Below are 19,040 nucleotides of genomic sequence, written 5' to 3' on the forward strand. Positions count from 1 at the left end.
CCAGCATATGCATCGCCAAACTACATGTTGCTTATGCGGCTGAAAAGTATTGTATGTTAGCAGAAGCTGATTAAATGAAACACACTAATATACCATTCTTCCAAGTACACCATTCTACGTGGCTTGTGTTGTAGCAGCACGTACAGACACCCTCGTCGTCTAGCAATGGCATCCGAACGCACCGTGGGTAGGGCCCACATCCTCTCCTGCATCTGTCACATAGGACCGCGAACTCTCGACCAACACAGTAGCCCATTGAAGCGTTACGGTACGAGCTGCGGTATTATTGACAGGATCTTGTTTAAAACCAGGCCTAGGTTCTATCTCGTTCAATCGGCATATTGTGGAGGCGGAGAAGAGCTGTTGGAGTGCCAGCATATTCAAAGACTGTATGTGTAGCAGGTGAAGCTACTTGGCCGTTCCAAGGCCTTTAACACATTAACACGTTAGAATATGGAATAAAGCTAAGTTTTGCTTGAGGGAGTCTACTAGATTGGCAGCTGGGCCGGGCGCTCTCACTGTAGCTGCTGTGCCTTACCAAACCTGGATTTCGTAATCGGTCATTAAGGTAGCTCCAAATTACTCCAATTACTTCTACAAGTCAGACATACCGTCGGCATTTCTGCAGGAAGGTGGTATTGTGTGGGCTTCTTGAATGTTAGCTCTGAGAAGGTATGAAAAAATTGAGACGCGAGATAACACGTACAATAGCCTGATTGATTGCGGAGAGCGAGAGCTGGGTTGGTATTTGGTCATCGTAATAGTAGTGAAATAATGGGTCGTAGACAGCGTAGGGTCCATAGCCAGATGTAGGTTGAGCTTGTGCAAAGATCTATAGTTTCCAGTGACAGTCGAAAACAAGTTTGCTTCAAGACGTGTTCACAGGTAATGAGGGGAGCACCTGGATTGATCTCAATTCCTAAGCAGAAGCCAAACTCTACGTCCGAGGGTGAGAGTACCTCCTGACGTAATCCAAGTCATCCATATTAGCTTTGGGTTGTTTGTGATTTGAAGTGTTGCCATTGACGTTTGTAAACAGTCCCTGAGACGTGGACTTTATCCGCCCCACGAAGAAAATTGTCTTTTCGGAGACAACTAAGAAATGACATCATTTCATGTCGAACTTGAGAAAGAGGACGTACTTCGAAGTCTTTAAACGATGTTGAGATTTGTGCCCAGCGAAAACAAACTGGTTCTTTCAGCAAGGTTTGGATGATGAAGAGTTACTCCTTTTTGTCTCACGGCAAGAAGCAAGTAGCGAGACCACCTGTGCCACAAGCAAGTGACAGCTGCTAGGGAAATGATATGCTAGAACCTAGGTTTGTCAGAAGCTCTTAATTCTTAAAGCCCCTTTGCCTTCGAGGACCATTTGACAGCCAGGAGTAGCCGAAGAGCATTGCTCTAGTTATTGTAATCACTCCCTAGCAATACGAGTCTCGCTCTCATTAATGCAAAGCTTATCAACGAGTAAGCTAGAATTTGGCATTGATGGAATGCTTTCGAAGTTTCTGATTGGTTTTCCATGTGTGGTGGGATTTTGGCTTTCTGACGTGGGGAATGCCTCCGAAACAACCAACGCACTCCCACCACAGAACAACAGAATACAAGCACGCCACAGTCTATACACAACGCATTAGAATCGCCCGTACTTACCTTGACTATCTCACATAACATATCGACCCCGAGATTCCAATATCACCTTTTATCCTGGTGCCTTGCATCGAACCTGCTCTTTCGTCACTGGTTACGGTCTGCCAAGTTTTTCGCTACTCGAATCTCTCTGATATACAGGGACAAACAATCCTCCTAAATGGCTCTCAATCTTCACCCTGCTAGATCCCGTGTATCAGTTCTCCTGGTATCACTGGCATGTTCAGTTTGTAGTATGGCTTTAAGCTAACTGGTAGAATCATGCGCTCAAAGTTACTGTCTCATTACGTTTGAGAACAACCCAACTCGGATTTCGCAGAGGGCAACTGGGGTTAGATATAGGTACAAGCACAAATCTCGCCGCTGCTATCCCAGCAAATCCCATCATTTGAAATTCCCCCTGCCTCAACAGTTGAATACTTCAGGTGGGCAGTCATTTGCAGATGTGTTTTTGCACGCACCTCTCCGCACGCTTTCGGTATCCAAGATCTACTCCGCTAGTCCCAATTGACAAACTATAGGATAGAACATCATTAACAGCAGATAATGCTACCGCAGGTACTCGTGTATTCATAAGAATCCCCTGTTTGCTAGATCGCAAGCCAAGCAGACTTCAGACTCGATGCGATAATAATATCTATTCGCAATACCGCAAATCGTCTGCTGGACATCTCGTTGGGGATGAAACCAGGATTCCCTACTCGCGCTGAGGAGATGAAAACAGCCCATACCTGTGTTCGTTCTTCCGTAGCATACCGCAGTAATGCTTACTTTGCCTGCAACCACTGGAATCGGCCAGAACGGTGCTGTGATGTGAATATTGAGTAGAGGGGTCACTGCAGATGCGATTTAGAATGCTGTCTAGTCGACCACAGGATAAGGTAGATACCAAAGCTCTAATGAATTTAGAAATACGTAAATCGAAAAACAGAGATAAAATTAATGTCAAATATGTACACAGTATACACACCAGTCTGTGTTAGTCAGGAGAATGTAGTCTTTGGTCATTTGGTCTTGTTTATGGCATTGAATGTACAATGCATGCACCACGAAGCCCCCACTGGATCACAAAATGGAATAATCCACAGAATGCTCACTGGCAATGTGTTTCTTGGAAGCTTCACAATCTTGCAGCCTTGCGACCTAAGTAGTCATACATATGTACTAAATTTGAATGAGAGTGAATATTGCCATGGCACACAAAATCCGCCATCCCAGAAATATCAATTGCAGTATCGCGATAGTCCAGAACGCCCAATGGTATCAGAAGTATAACTGTCAATCACGAGCCAAAGGAAACTATTCGTCTCGCCCCCGATCAAGTCGTGTTCACCCTAAGCAGTGGTTTCACAAGCTTCTCTCCGAACAATTTCGCTGACAGGGCTGCCATATCCGCCATTCTCTTTTCCTCATTCAATCCCCTTCCGACGACTACCATCCTCATCGCGCTTTCAGCACCGTCTTTAAGCAATCGCTCGGCTTGGTCGATTGCATTTTCGAGTGAAGTTGGGCACTGCATGATACTTGCAAAAGCATCTATGCCTGCCAGATAGTTCACATCAGCATCAACACCAACAGTTCCTGCCAGCGCGATGACCGGAAGTTTTCTCTGTTTTGCTCTCCTAGCCACTTCAGCGGGAATCTTCCCCCGAGGTGTCTGATAGTCTATTCCGCCCTCTGCAGTGATGACGAGGTCACAATCATCCATCAAGTCGTCAATGCAAAAGTACTTCATGATTACGTCGAATCTGGGATGCAGGGTCGCACCCACCATCATGAGTCCAGCCCCTAAACCACCCGAAGCACCACTTCCTGGTGCCTTCGATATATCATAACCAAGGATCTGCTCGACTATCCTCGCATATGTATCCAAACCTGCTGCGAGTGTTTCTACTTGCTCTGGTGTTGCACCTTTTTGAGGTCCGAATACTCGAGCAACACCCTTCGGTCCGCAGAGCACATTATGCCAGTTGCATGCAACCTCTATATTGACGTTTCGAAGTCGTGGATCAAGACCGGTCAGGTCTATATCGTGTAGCTTGGAAAGATCGTTTCCACCTCCAGACTTGGGAAGCTCGACTCCATGAATGTCGAGAAGACGACCACCAAGAGCCTGCACCATTCCAGCCCCTCCATCGCTGGTTCCAGAGTCACCACACCCGACAATGATATGTTCTGCACCATCATCCAAAGCAGCCAGAATCAACTGTCCGACGCCATAAGTGGTTGTTGATCCCGGATCCCGAGCGTCGCGTGGGACAAGACGTAGTCCAGCCGCGGCGGCCATCTCTATTACTGCTGTCTTTGATCCGCTTCCGAGGAAGCCATAGAAAGATCTGATTACGGTTTGGACTGGCCCGACTACATCAAGGAACTTGAGTTGTCCTTGTGTGGCCTGGACTAGAGCGCGAGTGAAGCCTTCTCCTCCGTCGACGAGAGGTGCTTTGCGAACGATGGCATTGGGAATGACCCTGAGGATACCCTCTTCAATACAGTCTGCTGCGACATCTGCTTCGAGACTCTCTTTGAAGCCTGAAGGTGAAACGAGGATTTTCATCGGTCTGCCGGTTGTTTTGGGGATGCTTGAAATCATCTTGATGATAGAAGGCTGAGAAAGTATAGCGAGTGTGCAATGTTTCAAGTGAATGTTCTTGAACGAGTGTTTGATGTGATTGCTTATTGAACTTGCTGAGCGACTGTGTTGACACTATATAGAAAGTGACGGAAGTGGCATGAGCACACGCGAGCAAATCCCCAAGTAAGAACATCCACCTATTGCAGATTTCTATCTGTCATTTGTCCGTGCTAACTAACATCGACTGAAAGATATCGAAGGACAAGCAAATGCCATGTGCCCAAGGCCACAGCCATAATAGCGGCCTGAAATTAGAAGTAGGAGCTGCTGGCACGATAGAGCACCGTGTTTCTCTCCGACTATGAATGCCAATGAGTACCCAAGTAAATATATTTGGAATTCGACGAATTGTGCCTCGAGCCCACTGCAGATACGGGTTTCAGGATCTTCTAAAATCCATGCTTAGCTGATTGACCACACGAAAGAAGCTCTACGAATCACCAGTCAACAAACCAGAGAACGTTATCCCTGGCTTGCATTTGAGTGGCTTAGAATGACATCTTCCCTTAGGAAACTAAGAAGAGCCAGCCCACAATTTCAAGGCAGAATCCAAGGCCCGAAGAATTTGCTACCCTCAAGGACTGGACTCGCCCTCTTGTGCAGAGCCAAATAAGAGTATCAAGACATTCCAGCCACGGCCATTACGCGGTAATTGTTGTAGTCGGTTGATTTCATTCGCGGATGTCGTGAGCGATCGACAACAGCGGCTCGGCAGTCTTGGATGGCCGCTCGGCACTTCAGCCCCTATGTGTGGAGTCGCTTAGCTGTTGGCAAACAAAACAAAACGTGAATGCCATTGGGTGAAATGAGCATAATCAACAGTCGATTGGGACAAGCCCCACCTTTTCTCGGTTCCTTCTCGAAAGAGACAAGAGGACAAGGAGACAAGGTTCTAAAACTACTCCGCCTCAGATCTTGAGGAATATCCCGAATGGACAGCAGATTGTAGGTGTTCTTGGAACACAAGGAGTGCAGGGATGTAGATACGTCACTCTGCCTCAGACACGGGATGCAGGAGTCTCCTACCTGTTGTCACTCTGAACTTCAATCGAATCCGGTAGGGCTCTCGTGCGTCTATGAAGATCTCGAGGCACAGACCAGGAGTAGACTCTTCTTTGGAGCGAGATGCCCAGTGACTTCGCCTTGCTACAATTCACCGCTAAACACTCAAGACCTCTCTTGTACTTGGTTGAAATGTCTTAATCCCTATGACAGTGTGGCTGCAAATAGTGGTCTCGTCGATTCTATGTATAGGATTTAGGAATGGCAGTGCAAAAGTAGAGATTCTTCATCCAACCCTAACAACACATATCAACAGGATATAATTATACACATTATACATCACGACAAGTTGCGCATCACCTTCACACTAAGTTTGTTTCAGTCTCACGTCTACTTGTCCAACACACTCGTTCCAAATGCTAGAGCAAAGTGCTTCATCGCCATATGGCATCCGGCGCCTCCCTTCGTTTCGAAATTTTGAGATCCCGCAACTTCCCTTCCAACATCTCCCGAGCAACTTTGGTCGCACTTGGTCTCTAACAGGCTCATACAGAGGCATTGTTAGAGAACAGAGGTCAGAGGGCGATCTCGAACGACAAGAATTCGAGAGACTGACCGAGGTCAATGAAATTGATGAGCCAGACATCAAGCCCGAACCCGACGAAACTGTTGATCCTAGCTTGGTAAGTTCCACCTATTTTCTTTTCAGAAAACATTGATCCGCTGAAAGTACAAGGTAACATGGTCATCTGAAGACGATCCAACCAATCCCTTGAACTGGCCCAACCGACAAAGATGGACAGCCACTCTCTTAGTCGCATGCTTCACATTCATCTCGCCTCTCGCATCAACCATGATTGCACCTTCCCTCGACACCATCGGGGAAGACTTCAACATCACGAAAGATTCTGAAAAGGCCCTCGTCATGACCATCTTCTTACTCGCTTATGCAATCGGTCCCTTCCTGATTGGACCCCTCTCAGAAATATTCGGACGTGTCGTCGTGCTTCAAGGTGCTAACCTTGTATTTCTTCTCTTCAACACTGTTTGTGGATTTGCTCGGTCCAAGGAGCAGATATTGGCGTTCAGATTTCTGAGTGGTCTCGGGGCTAGTGCTCCACAAGCCGTATGTTACAGTCCCTGCCCTTTAACCATGTCTGATCTTCTTTCAAAGTCTCGACTGACTGTCAACCAGATCGGAGGAGGCGTCATCTCAGACTGCTGGCGCGCTGAAGAGCGCGGCAAAGCCATCGCCATTTACAGCCTCGCACCCTTCCTCGGTCCTTCACTAGGTCCTATTGCTGGTGGTCTGATTACCCAAAATACCACATGGCGTTGGGTATTTTGGGGTACATCCATTCTCGATCTCTTCGTTCAAATCCTCGCTACGCTCTTCCTCCACGAAACATACCCTCCCAAGATCCTCGCTGTGAAAGTGAAGAAGTTGATCCAAGAGACGGGTAATGCTGCCTTACATACGAAATGGCAGAACCCCGACCATACCTTCGGACACATCATGAGAAAGAATCTGGTTAGGCCGTTCGTGATGCTTGCAACACAGCCAACTATCCAGCTCATGGCTTTGTATCGAGCCTACGTCTACGGATTGAAATACCTGGTGTAAGTTTCATCTTTTCTCCATCTAGAAGAGCGAAAGGTACTGATTAGCGCACAGCCTCTCCACATTCCCCATGGTCTTTGAACAAACCTACAACATGTCTATCGGTGACGCCAGTTTAAACTACCTCTCCCTCGGCGTTGGATTTGTAATCGGCCTCCAAATCTGCGCTCCCATGATTGACAAAGTAAGTCCTTCTCCACCTCTCCAGCCCAAAAACCAGAACTAATAGAGTACCCAACAGGTGTACATCCGCCTCAAACGACACTACAACTGCCCCGGCCGACCCGAGTTCCGTATTCCACTCATGCTTCCCGGGGGCCTCCTCGTTCCCATTGGCCTGCTCATCTACGGCTTCACAGCGCGCTCCTCAATCCACTTCATCGTTCCCAACATCGGCGCGGCAATCTTCGCCTGCGGCTGCATAATCTCGTTTCAATGTGCTCAGGCATATGTCGTTGATGCATATACCACTTATGCAGCGAGTGCAACTGGTGCAGCGGCTTTTGTGAGGACAATTGCTGGGTTTGGATTTCCGCTTTTTGCGGGAAAGTTGTATGGGAGTCTTGGGGTGGGATGGGGGAATGCAGTATTAGCTTTTGTGGCGTTGGGGATAGGCATTCCGGCACCTATTCTGTTTTGGAGGTATGGGGAGAGGATACGGGCGAGGAGTACGTATTGTGCTGGATGAGTGGTCTTTATCTTGTGTACAATAGCGGGCATGACATGGCTTCTACGAGGTATGACTGTTCAAAGATGAAGAATGACTTATGATTCATGATTTATGAGCTTTGCCGTATCAATAAATAGACATTAAATACCAGCGCTCAGCCCCATATGCCACCAATGTGAATCTAGTCTCCATCCCCCTGAATGGCCTCCCTTCCTTCACCTCTAATTCAACCTCTCACACTCTCGCTTAGCCACACATCACCACAACACATCACATCTCCCAACCGAAGCATGCCTTTTCAGTCATATCGCATCGAGTTTGCATCGAATAGCACGGAATGGAAAGCAGAGAGGTTAGAATTATAGAAGTGGGAGCTATCCCCTCAACTGCCGAAAACACATTTTTCCAGGGCACGGTGCTGAAGCGAGGCGCTGAGGCTGCCTAGACGACAACGAACTCCAGCGTTCTTCGCTTAATTACAGGGTCTCGCTACAGGTGTGTTTGATACGGCAGTTGAGGGGAAATAGGCGTAGTATCATAAGAAGAATTCTTTCGCTAATTCTGCCTGGTTCTTGGGAAAGACCGGACGCCATGAGCGATAAAGGTAATGGAAGCGCCGAGGGCGCTGAGGGGTGCTGAAAGTACTCGAAGCAGTACCCGACTGCAACTTCCTTACCTCTCCGCTTCTTACCACGCCATCTCCCATTTCCTACTTTATCAACCCGAGCAAGAGCAGAGACACAGTGTTTATCTATTGATCTGGACTATCAAAAGCTCGTTCAGAGAAAGAACAATGCCTACACATGGAACCCTCACCTCACATACCTTCATACTCCAGAACGCGCTCCGAACAGTAAAAGACACAATTTCTCAATATTCATTCATCGATCCATTAAAATTACAAATTAATCTATCTTTTTTCGTGTATACTTCCATTCCATTGTCCATGTATATATCCATTACCCGTTTCCATTTCGGTTCTTTCATGTCCCTCTGCGTTCTCGTACAACGGGAGCAGGTAGGAGGTATTGCACCCTCGTCCACGCACCCACGATTGAATGGCTTTTGCTTATTGTACATACACCCAAGCAACACATATCTCTTCCCATGTCCCAGTCACCAATAGAGCTCTCCTCATTCGACCTCCTATGATCTGGACTCTCATTCTGCAGCCCTCTCTTGCTAGCTCGAGATGGTGGATCTATTCACAACACTCAGCAGAGCGCATCCACCTACTCTTCTTGAAGCCATTCCGACTCCACAGACCGACAACACATACATACAAAGAAAATAATCTGCCTTGTCTCGGCTTGCTTCACCTCCTCAAAACAGAATCCCAGTTGACTCTCTTCTCCAGGTTTCTGTTGCCCGATATGACGCCGAGAACACCAAACCAAAAGCATGATGGTATAGTGCGAAAAAGCAGACCGGACCGAAAACAAACAAAATCAAACTGCCAGGAAAGCAGATGAGGAAACGCAGATACAAAATAGCAAGGAGCGACGATTCGAAGACGATATATCAGCGTCATGATTCGAACCAAAAGTGTGTAAGGTATCACCGCTTCCTCCCACGGTGCAGCTTCCACTCTGCGCGAGTCACTTTCATCATCAATTCCTCATCCTTGACTGGTATCCAGCTGGTGAGAACTTTCATAGCGTTCTCGAAATCGCTGTCAAGGAGAATCTCGCGAGTCCCATCGATGAGTGCGGCGCTCGTAGCGTGGAGGATGTCGAGACCACCTGCGAACGGGCGTTCGGTGGTTGGTTTGACAGTGGGAAGTGGATCGCCAAGGAGCATGAAGACATCCCAAACACGGAGTTGGGCTGCGAAGGGGATGGAGTAGTTGAAGAGGGTAAGATACCAGCGAGTGCCATAGGCAGTGGGCTCGATGTTCATTTCGCTCTGAATCTATCAGATGTGATCCCAAGCAGTATGGAGAAGTACTTACGAGTTTCTCGGAAACCGGGCCAGACGACAGCCACTGTTTCTGGAACTCATCCAGAGCAGCCATTAAACCCGGGAACCCTGGTTCGTATAACTTGTCAAGCCCTCTCAACGTCCACATTCGAGCCAACATGACAAAAGTCATCTCCTCGTCATAGTAGCAAAGAAGTGTCGCGGCCAGTGATGCCATGCCTTGAACATAGCCCGTCTCAGGAAAGTACAGAGACAAGCAATGCAGAACCCTGAACAGCAATCGCTGACCGCCTCGATACCTTCTGCGGAACATGATGTGACTGTTGATCGTTCTGGGTACATCCAGATCGATCTGTAGATCATCGGCAGAGCTCTGGTCCAGAAGTGAGTAGAAAGCAGCAATGATTTGCTCATCAGTCGCACTGTCCTTTCTCTTCTTTGCGGATGCGCTCAGGAACGAGTGCCAAGCAGAAGCTCGCCATCTGTCAGGAATGCCTTTCCAGGTTCGCTCGATGAGCTTTGCGTTGGTAGTATCGAACTCGAAAGCCATTCCTTCACCATCCTTACCCGTCTTGACAATTCTTGCCATCTTTCTCCATTTCTCCGCTCGCTCCCATTCCTTCCTCTTCAGCAGTTCAGCAGCTCTCCCACCTTCCTCGTCTTCAGCTATGTCGGCTAGACCCGGTGGAAGAGTGAGCATGTCACCCGCCTCATCCATCCATCTTCTGTCCTTGTTGCCAGGTAGACGATTAGTAGCTGCTCGGATTCTGCTGGTACTGCGCTGAGAAGCACTGGAAGAGACGGTCTTCAGAGATCTGGTAGAAATCTTGCGGCTCGGAGCTCGCTTGAAAGTGGCTCGCGATGTAGCAGTCGACGCCGAACGTCCAAAAGCTCGCTTTCTTCTTGGGGCCTCGGAAGCTAATTGGAGGACAGTAGAGACTCGTTGTGGAGGCCTCGGTTCTGGTGTTCCAGGTCTCGAGTTCTTCCGGCGCATATCAATGAAGCCGTAGCGATCAACATCATTGCCGTCAACATCCTCCCAATCTTCAATGCCTCCAGCCAATTCGTGTTCCAGTCTTGTTGACATAGCACTGTCTGGTCTCGGAAATGCACCGTTCGGATAGAGGAGGCCGTTTGACCTGTATGATATTAGTATTGGAGTACGGTACTAAGTTCAGAATGAACTCACTGAGATCCCTCGGCATCTGGTGTAGACTGACGAGCTTCTAAACGTTCAGCAATACCAGAATAAGCACCAGCCTCCCAATCCAAATTTGCCCCTTGCTCATACATCGACCTAACCTTCTGCGACTCCTTTTCAAGGTCATCAGATAATAATTTAATTGTAGGCGAAACAAGCATAGACATGCTGGGTTGTCTTGAAACGAGTAAGTAGCCATTTCAGAAGTCCACAAAGCCATCAACGTACCCGCGTCCAGCAGTAGGCCTTGCTTGCCCATTTACGGCCTTCTTACCACCCAACATCACGCTTCCCCTCTTTGAAAATGACAAAGTCCTTAATAAATCCTCGTCTATGAACTCTTCTGTGGGAATAGTCGTAGTAATCGGCGCAAATTCCTTTTCCTCCTCTGTTTTCTCAGCAGTACCTGATGGCCTACCACTACTACTCTTCCTACTTCCGGGCTTCCAGCGCAAACTTCCAGACCCCATGCTTGGGCTCTTGGTGATAACTTTCGAATGGGGTGCTGGGGTTGGTGATTGTAGCGGGCTGACCACCGTGGAAGTCTTGTCAAAGTCTATCTCAACACCCAGCGACACCTCCTCCTCAATGGCATCTGTAGTATTCACACTGCCCTCTCTTCCGGCTCTGGAGCTGGTTGTCGGCGCAAGGCCACTGTCCCGCTTGCCCTCGTCCTTCGCGTTGTCCGATCCCGTCTTCGGTCGTCGCAGCGCAAGATGGATGTCTGTTGGCTCCTTGCGCGGCGGGGCAGTGACGACGGCAATTGGAGCTTTCGCAGGCACGGTTTCTTCGTAGCGCAGTGTAATCATACCATCGTCAGATCGAGCGGGCGATTGTGGTGTTGTAAGGGTAGTGCTGGCCTTGGTGCGCAGACTGGGTCTTGGACTGCTGGGAGAGGAGGATGGAGGAGAGGGAGCCATCCTTCATCCTTCTGCGATCGCGCAGCTCGAGATGGGGTATGCGGTGGTGTAGTGCAGTGCTGCGCGAACGTGGTACGCTATCGCATCTGCCGTCGTGTCTTGCTGCAGGTTCGCGCGTGACTTTGGGTTGGTTCTAAAGCCAACGGACTGGCGCCTGTGGTCGATCTGCCGTTGGAAAGGAGGGAAGCAAATAAGAGTTTTAGTTCAGAGGATGACAATTCCGCGCCTCGGGGTCTACAGGAAAAGAGTGTGGTGGAGGTGAGAAAAAGAGAGAAAGAGAGAGAGAGAGAGTGTGTGTGTGTGTGAGGAAGGAAGGAAAGAAGGACAGAGATGCGGTCGCAAACTCTGACCTGCTCGAGTAAGTCCAGTACAGTAGTGAGTGGTACAGTAGTTGGAGTAGTGAGGGATCTGAGAGTCTGTTTCGTCGAAAGAGCCAGCTAGAGATGGCCTAGGAGAATTTCTCGATCTGCGCTGCCTCGCCTGCCCTTGCTTCTCCTTGTCCTTGTCCTTGTCCTTGTCCTTGTCCTTGTCCTTGCCGGGTCTGTGTCCTTTCCGGTCTGCCTTCTGCCGTCTGCTTGCCTTTCTTTGCCTTCCAATTCTAATTCCTCTTCCTGGTCTGCTTCGGACGCAAGTGCAGTACCCGTACCCCCGGAGTAGAGACGAAGACGTTTGCTGGTGGCTTGAGCCTGCCTGTGCAAGGGGGTGCTGATTTGTGTGGGCCCTCGAGCCCGGGCGTTCCTGCCGCTACGGGGCCGCAAAAGCCAATCAGTCGCTTAGGAGGCACAAAAGCTGCGAAAGGGGCCAGATGCCGGTGGGTGCACAAGGGTCGCAAGGAGATTGCTTGTTCGGCGGAGTCATGAGAGGGGGGATGTGGCCGATGTGGGTGTGGGTGTGCATCTGCCTGTGCATGTGCATGTGTTTGTGGATGCAGATGGACCCCGATGAACTGGATCGGGAATCGGGAGTCTGTGCGAAGGTAGGATAACGAAGTTGAGTTGATGTGGACCGTGATTGTGTGATTGTGTTGCGTTTTGTTGTGCTTCCTTTCCTTTGTGCCCAATCTTGAAAGGAACGAAGCGAAGCGAAGCGAAGCGAAGTATTTACTTACAGTCCGGAGTAGTTCAAGCTCGAATTAGGTACTGAGGTGCATAAGGCAAGTAGGCAAGTAGGCAAGTAGGCAGGGAGGTAGGTGGACGAATTGTTGATGACCACGCCTTGCAGAATCTCTATGCCACTTAGTAAGATAGTGATATGTTGTTGTTTTCCATCTCATTGTGCTGGCACCATGTTCACGTGGAGGTGTTTACTTGGTCGCACAGGGCAAGGCCGGTGGGATTTCTGAATGTGTTGTGCAAGGCTAGCAGGAGGGAAAAAGATTGAACTTTTTTTTTCATCCTATCTTTCAGTGGCAGATAACTGTGCTGGCACGGCCCGAGCACCCCTGATCGATAAGTCCGAACACTACCTTAGGTGGCAGGGTGGTACTTTACTTCCTTACGAGGCTACCACGAGGACCCTGAATGAAGGGCTGTTGTTACATCGGGGGATGGGGGCTCGTCTAGAAGAATGGCGACTTTGGAGATGACCTCACGTAAACTGACTTTTGTATGAATTAGAAGCATTACACAATTCCACGGGCATCGAAGGAACAGTATCTGGTTAATTTCTTGAATGCAGGGAACTGGATCACGGCTCTACAAATACGAAGGCCAGAGTAAGTAAAGGCGACTTGTGCAGCCGCCAGAGTACAAAGGACATTGCCTGTCCCGTACAGGTGGGAGGAAGGAGGAGTACAAGGCTGAGATGTCTCACTTTACTCTTGTATCGTACCACAAATCTCATTTTGGATCTCTTCTCATCTCAACGTCGAGATGAAGCTGTCACACAACCACTGCACCTCATGGGCCACACAAACTTTTAAAAGAGCTCCCTGATAAAGCGATACTTTAGGCAGTTTTAAATTCATATTAAAAGAGGACGGGATCAATGATATATCTGAATTATTTCAGTAGCGGCAAGGATAAGCTTTACTTCATCACCCCTTCCAAATCTGAAATGATGATAGGACACATAGAAAAAGTACCTGCGCCGCAAACGCCACGCCAAATGCTGTCATGTCACCACTCCATATCCCTGCCCAAGTCTTCCAAACCCGATGCCCGATGCTGCGAATAATTTCTTTTGTTGATGGGTCGAGTGAAGCTAGTCTACTGTCGTGCAGCTCATGCATGCATGTCTCACCACCCCTCTAAGACCCCTCACTCACTCACTCTCACAATCCCACACAAGCTCACACAATAAACGTACTGTCTACGCATCCTCGTTCTCCCAATCCCGTTCTTCGTAAGTAGATTGTGCTCGTCCACCGCTCAAGTCGAGCTTGGCGAGGAATTCTGCCGGGACGGTAGGGATGTATTTGCGCTCTCTTTCACGATTGAGTCCGCCGAAGCCGGCACCATAGCTGATCAACATATCCGTACTGGTAGGGAGCGAGAAGGGCAGCATCAGTGACGGGTCCAGGAGTAAGTGTTCCGGTGCATCGTCTTCCTCCTCGGGGAGCACATCCGGGGTTAGGGGTTTCATAGCATTCGCCGGCTTGCCATTCGACTCCGGAGTATCTGGGATTTTGCCATTCGCGGTGTTTCGTGTTGGTGTAGTCGGGACACCAGATTCTCGCCGTCTGCTTCTTTGCTGCTCTTTTCGTATCTGCGTTTCTTTCTGGAGATTGATGAGGTACTTCATGGCGCTCTTTGGGAGACCCTTCTCCCCAACCTCGGGTCGATAGTGTTTCACAGCATGGATAAGTTGCTGTGGTGTAAGTCGCGTCAGCTGCTGAAGAGTACCGACCAAGGCCTCGAAGTCGTCATTTCCCAGTGACGAAAAGCACTGCAGCCACTGTAGGAGCTGAATGACAGGTGCCAGGTGATGACGCCCGGATTCTATAGTAGGTTCTCCACTCGACGTCATGGAGCCATGCTCATAATGCTCTGGCTGCCGATTGTTCGACCTAGCCCAGTCCTCAAGGCTAGAGATATTCATTCGGATCTGCATGGCTTTTGTTCGAGCTAGATATTTGCGATCCGACATGATTCGATTGAACAATTCGGCCCCAAGCCAGTACAGTAGCTGCGCCAATATCTGTGCCGTAATAACAGAATGAATATCGTATAGATCCAATACAAAAAGTGTTGATGAGAGCAAAGATGTGACGTTCCGTGGTGAAGGTTTGGCTCTTGCTTTAGGTGATGGTGGTCGAAATCTCTTTTCCACTGGTACTTCCTTCACTTGATTTTTGCGCTTGAATATCTTCCATTCGTTCTGAAATGTGATATCCTCGAACCCTGGGATGGTCTCGTGGTCCAACATGGCTGGATCGAGGACCTTATCCATTCTCCTTTCCGCATCTCTGATGATCAGGATGAAAATCTCGTTGATGAGTTCCGCAAGCTGCAATTGGAACTCGGACGTCGATTCTCCCAATCCGGCATCTTTCTTTAGATAGTGCAATAACAACGTCGCGTTCGATATCCAAAAGGCCAAGATCGTCATATCCCATTGATGAGCCTCCACAACATCGTTTATCTTATCCATTGCAGTGATCAAGAGCTTTGCGAGTAGATCCTGATTCGCATGATAATGAGCATATCGAGCACTGAGAAATAATATGTTGGCCGGTACAGGTTTCTGAGATGGTGACCGCTGAGGCGTCATGTGGGTAATGATAATGTCAAGTATCCGGCTCAATTCGCTCTCTTGGAAGACGAACATCTGATCGTGGAGACATCTACTCCAGTCGAATTCTTGTGCTTCTTCCTCGAGCTCGGCTGGTGACTGGAATCTGTCAGCATACCTACACTTTTTGCAGACCAATTGTACCCACCTCTGGTTGGTCATCAATCCCCATATTCCCAAGGTCAACCTCTAGATCTCTAGCACTCTCCATCATCATGCGTCTCCTCAACTCATTCTCGGCCATTTCCTCCTCGAATCTATCCTGGGAAAACCCAGGATTGTAAAAGTCATCCGTCACTCCCACGCTTCCAATTTGATTCCCATAACCATGATCGTGCAAGTACTCTGAGATCTCGCTGTCTGGCGCTACGAAGTCGAAGGCCGTCCGCCCAGAGGAGGACTTGATGTCCGTAGATGCACCTCGTTCTAACAGTATCTTTGTGATCCCGGTGTGTCTGTTGCTCATTGCCCACATCAAAGCACTCCACTGATTGCGGTCCTGGATATCCAGTTTGGCGCCTGCATCGAGAAGAGCAGTTACAACTGCCTCATGGCCCTAGAGGTCCTATCAGTAAGGCTCCGATACCAGTCTCGAGCGCACAGCTTACAAAACAACTAGCGTATATCAAAGGAGCCGTTCCCTCCTCGTCAGGCGCATCAATATCTACAAATTGCTTGGCCTTGCCGGACAGAATTCTCTCTATCCGATCGACATCTCCGTTGCTGGCTGCCATATTCAGATGTTTCTGAAGCGTCTCCTTCTTCTCGATCTCTGACAGCTTATCATCCGCGGCCACGGCATCTTCGTCCTGGGAAGCATTCCCATCCCGGTGGGCTGCCTGCGCGGCGAGCATCTCCATCAGTCGTGTATCACTATCTCCAATCTTCTGCGCCGTCAAATCGTCCTCAAACCCATCGTCATCCAGGGAAAGACTGTTAAACTGGAGAGGTTTGGCTAGGACCGGCGTGGTGAGGAATTGTGACTGGCCTGTGAGTTCGTCAGCCAAAGTCCAAAGCGTCTTGTAGTACTGAGGGGTACGCATACCTTGCCACGCATCATACATTTCCGTCTCGGCCGTATAGTGTGAGGAGACATTCTTCCTGTCGTCTAGGGATTTGGGTAGGTCGTCTGGTAGGGCCCTGGGACGCTTAGGTTGCTGCTGGTCCTCATCCCCAAACCCGCCGCTGAGATCCCCGCCATGATCCCCGATGTCCATTGCGAGATGAGGAGGACTTCATGTAGCCCCTACCCATCTGCTGGCTTTCATATACTAGCCGAAGTATTGAGCCTGCGAGTCTAGAGTTTCTTCGTCGTCGAGGGCGTTTTCTTGCTGTTACCTAAACCTTTAAAGATGAAGGGGTAGTTTCGGTGTTGTCACTTCTGTACCGCAAATGTCCGTGCCCCCCTAGCGCATGATCTTCATCATCGTCCAGGGAAACAAAGACATGCGAGAAGAATTTCCATACCTACCCTACCTACTCGTAGGTAGGTAAGATATTGTTTCAGTGCCCGTCGAAAACCTCATACTCGAAAGTTCTCGCACAAGTCGTACTGGCTGTTCTGGTTTGATGAACTCAATTAAAGTACCACCATTTCAATATATCCTCAACATTGCTACGTGAGCCAGAATCATGAGGTCAACAGTCCAAGAGATAGATGGCTTTAAGGGTATTGCTTTTGAAATCTACAAGTCTAAATGCTCCTCTTAGCAAAGACCCGGATTCTTTTCACGCCTCCATCCGGAATCATGACCAGCTTTACATGAGTGAATGACTTGTCCTTCACCAAAGATTCGAACTCATGCTCCTTGTCCGGACCACACTTGCTTGGCGCAACGACATCCGTCCATCCATCAGCTAATGCTCCAGGCTCCCCTTCTCCGCTCCAATCGATAGCTTCGACCTTTGCTTTCTGAGGGAAGTTACCTCTGAAGAATGCTGTATCCACCAACAAATTTTGGATGGTGCATCTGGCTCCGAGTCTGATAACCGCCCAGTCTACATGGTCCTTTCCTCGAGACCTTGACGTCTCCCATCCATCGCCCATATCCTTTCCACGTCCTGGAAGAATAAGGTTGGAAATCACACCGAAGTGTTGATCGCTGCATGAGATCGCAACGCCGCCATTCTGAGCAGCAGCAAGATCAAAAATAGCCTCCTTGTCCTCAGGGAATACAGGAACTGCGTGACCGAACAACCTGAATCTGGCGATTCCACCATCAGGATACATATTCAGTCTGACATGAGTATATGCTTTGGTAGTAGGAACCTTCAGCTTCCAGCCAAATCTCTGGGAAGGGCCACACTCTTGAAGTCCAAGGATAGTCTCCCATTTCCCTTTCTCTCCTTTCCAGCCAATGACTTCCTCATCATTATCGCTGAAGACACCTTCTACGGAGATGGCCGGGGCATGGTTTCCTGAGAAGAAAGCCGTATCGACTTCAATGCCTTCGACTGTTCCTGAAGCTACGCCTAGACGGATCACAACATAGTCGAATGGCGCTGTGTTGTGCCGGCGAGTCTCCCATCCATCGTACCAAGCTCCAGAGTAGACCATCTTCCCTGGCTGTCTGATGGGAGGTGTGGGGGTCAACAAGTTGGATGCTTCTGCGAACCATTCATCCGAGAAGGAAAGCACTTTGCCTCCAAGTGCTGCAGAGACCAGATCTGAGGCAGGTTAGCAACGGTGGTGACAGGAAGAGGTAACGAATCACGTGTGGATGGAGGGGTCAGATGGGATAGAATTGAGGTATCAGACTGCCCTGGAGTTCTCTTGAAGCACAGTGACATGACCGATGCTTACAAGCAAGCTCAATACAATCTGTCTCAACGCCTCAAACGCCTTCCCCAATGTAGGAACGCTTAGAGAAAAAAAGGATTGTACTCGCCGATTGTTGAAGAACGAAAGGTTCCATCGATCTTGTCCGCAGCCACAGGCTCAACAGCCACATTATCAGCCTTGTATTCCGTCTCGAAAGCCATCTTGAGACTCTTGAAATTGTGTAGTGAAGTTGGTGAGGTCTCGAAAGAGAAAGGTCAGCGTTTTGAAGGAAAGTTTTTAGTTTCCATCGAGTAACAGAGGGGTGAAAGTTGCTTGGGCAGGTCCGATATCGACAAACCCCACCATTGGCAGCGAAGCGAACTGAGTTGCGCCAGAACAAGCCGTGCTCAGTGCTCCTCTGGTCTACCCGTTTACCTAGGTACTGTACCTACCCTACGTGCCTACGAGCCTACCCAGAAACCCGTACCCGTACCCAAGGTAAATCACTTGGAACAGCCATCCACGCCGCGGGCGCCCACGGGAGGCGGACAAGACCAAAATTACTATTAGGTAAGGTAGGTATTTCTAAGACAATTTTGTTACTGGTCAGGTAAGTCGATGTACAAATATGTAAAAGCTCGGAAATCTCTGTCAATTAGAACGCTCCACGGACGATGACAACATCCGTTGTAATTTTTGCTAATTAAGGTAGCTTACGGCATTTGTTCATCTACCTACCTTATTTACCGTATTGATGGCGCAATCAATATGTGTCTCGTATCACTCGATCCCAGGAGGAGTTCTTCAGCTCCAGCTTACCATCGATGCGGTGTGATTGGCCAAAGCTAGGGTCGTAGCGTCATTGAGGGGAACCTTGAACTTGAACTTGAACTGCAGGGTGCAGGTGCAGTCACTGCAGTGAGATGTT

General features: G+C 49.0%; 5 protein-coding genes across 5 annotated transcripts; 1 reads left to right on the forward strand and 4 right to left on the reverse strand.

Moving 5' to 3' along the window:
• Positions 1 to 2,912: 2,912 nt before the first annotated feature.
• ONS95_005612 (uncharacterized protein) lies at positions 2,913 to 4,243 on the reverse strand (the record flags this gene model as incomplete). Its single annotated transcript, XM_058499032.1, has 1 exon — positions 2,913 to 4,243. One exon carries the CDS (start codon positions 4,241 to 4,243, stop codon positions 2,969 to 2,971), a length of 1,275 nt encoding a protein of 424 aa, XP_058351299.1. The 3' UTR covers positions 2,913 to 2,968.
• Positions 4,244 to 5,703: 1,460 nt separating this feature from the next.
• Positions 5,704 to 7,596, forward strand: ONS95_005613 (uncharacterized protein; the record flags this gene model as incomplete). Its single annotated transcript, XM_058499033.1, has 5 exons — positions 5,704 to 5,970; positions 6,024 to 6,413; positions 6,483 to 6,907; positions 6,963 to 7,092; positions 7,150 to 7,596. 5 exons carry the CDS (start codon positions 5,704 to 5,706, stop codon positions 7,594 to 7,596), a joined length of 1,659 nt encoding a protein of 552 aa, XP_058351300.1.
• A 1,539-nt stretch (positions 7,597 to 9,135) lies between these two features.
• Positions 9,136 to 11,619, reverse strand: ONS95_005614 (uncharacterized protein; the record flags this gene model as incomplete). Its single annotated transcript, XM_058499034.1, has 4 exons — positions 9,136 to 9,483; positions 9,530 to 10,637; positions 10,688 to 10,876; positions 10,928 to 11,619. The coding sequence occupies 4 exons, from the start codon at positions 11,617 to 11,619 to the stop codon at positions 9,136 to 9,138; spliced, it is 2,337 nt and encodes a 778-aa protein (XP_058351301.1).
• A 2,310-nt stretch (positions 11,620 to 13,929) lies between these two features.
• Positions 13,930 to 16,568, reverse strand: ONS95_005615 (uncharacterized protein; the record flags this gene model as incomplete). The annotated part of the gene is made up of 4 exons (XM_058499035.1): positions 13,930 to 15,450; positions 15,500 to 15,907; positions 15,960 to 16,339; positions 16,397 to 16,568. 4 exons carry the CDS (start codon positions 16,566 to 16,568, stop codon positions 13,930 to 13,932), a joined length of 2,481 nt encoding a protein of 826 aa, XP_058351302.1.
• Positions 16,569 to 17,044: 476 nt separating this feature from the next.
• On the reverse strand, positions 17,045 to 18,333 carry DAL2 (Allantoicase; the record flags this gene model as incomplete). Its single annotated transcript, XM_058499036.1, has 2 exons — positions 17,045 to 18,018; positions 18,240 to 18,333. The coding sequence occupies 2 exons, from the start codon at positions 18,331 to 18,333 to the stop codon at positions 17,045 to 17,047; spliced, it is 1,068 nt and encodes a 355-aa protein (XP_058351303.1).
• Between the last annotated feature and the right edge of the window lie 707 nt (positions 18,334 to 19,040).

This window comes from Cadophora gregata (assembly GCF_030347475.1).
Source record: "Cadophora gregata isolate MNR1 chromosome Unknown scaffold_16, whole genome shotgun sequence".
In the NCBI taxonomy this organism is placed as follows: Eukaryota; Fungi; Ascomycota; class Leotiomycetes; order Helotiales; family Ploettnerulaceae; genus Cadophora; species Cadophora gregata.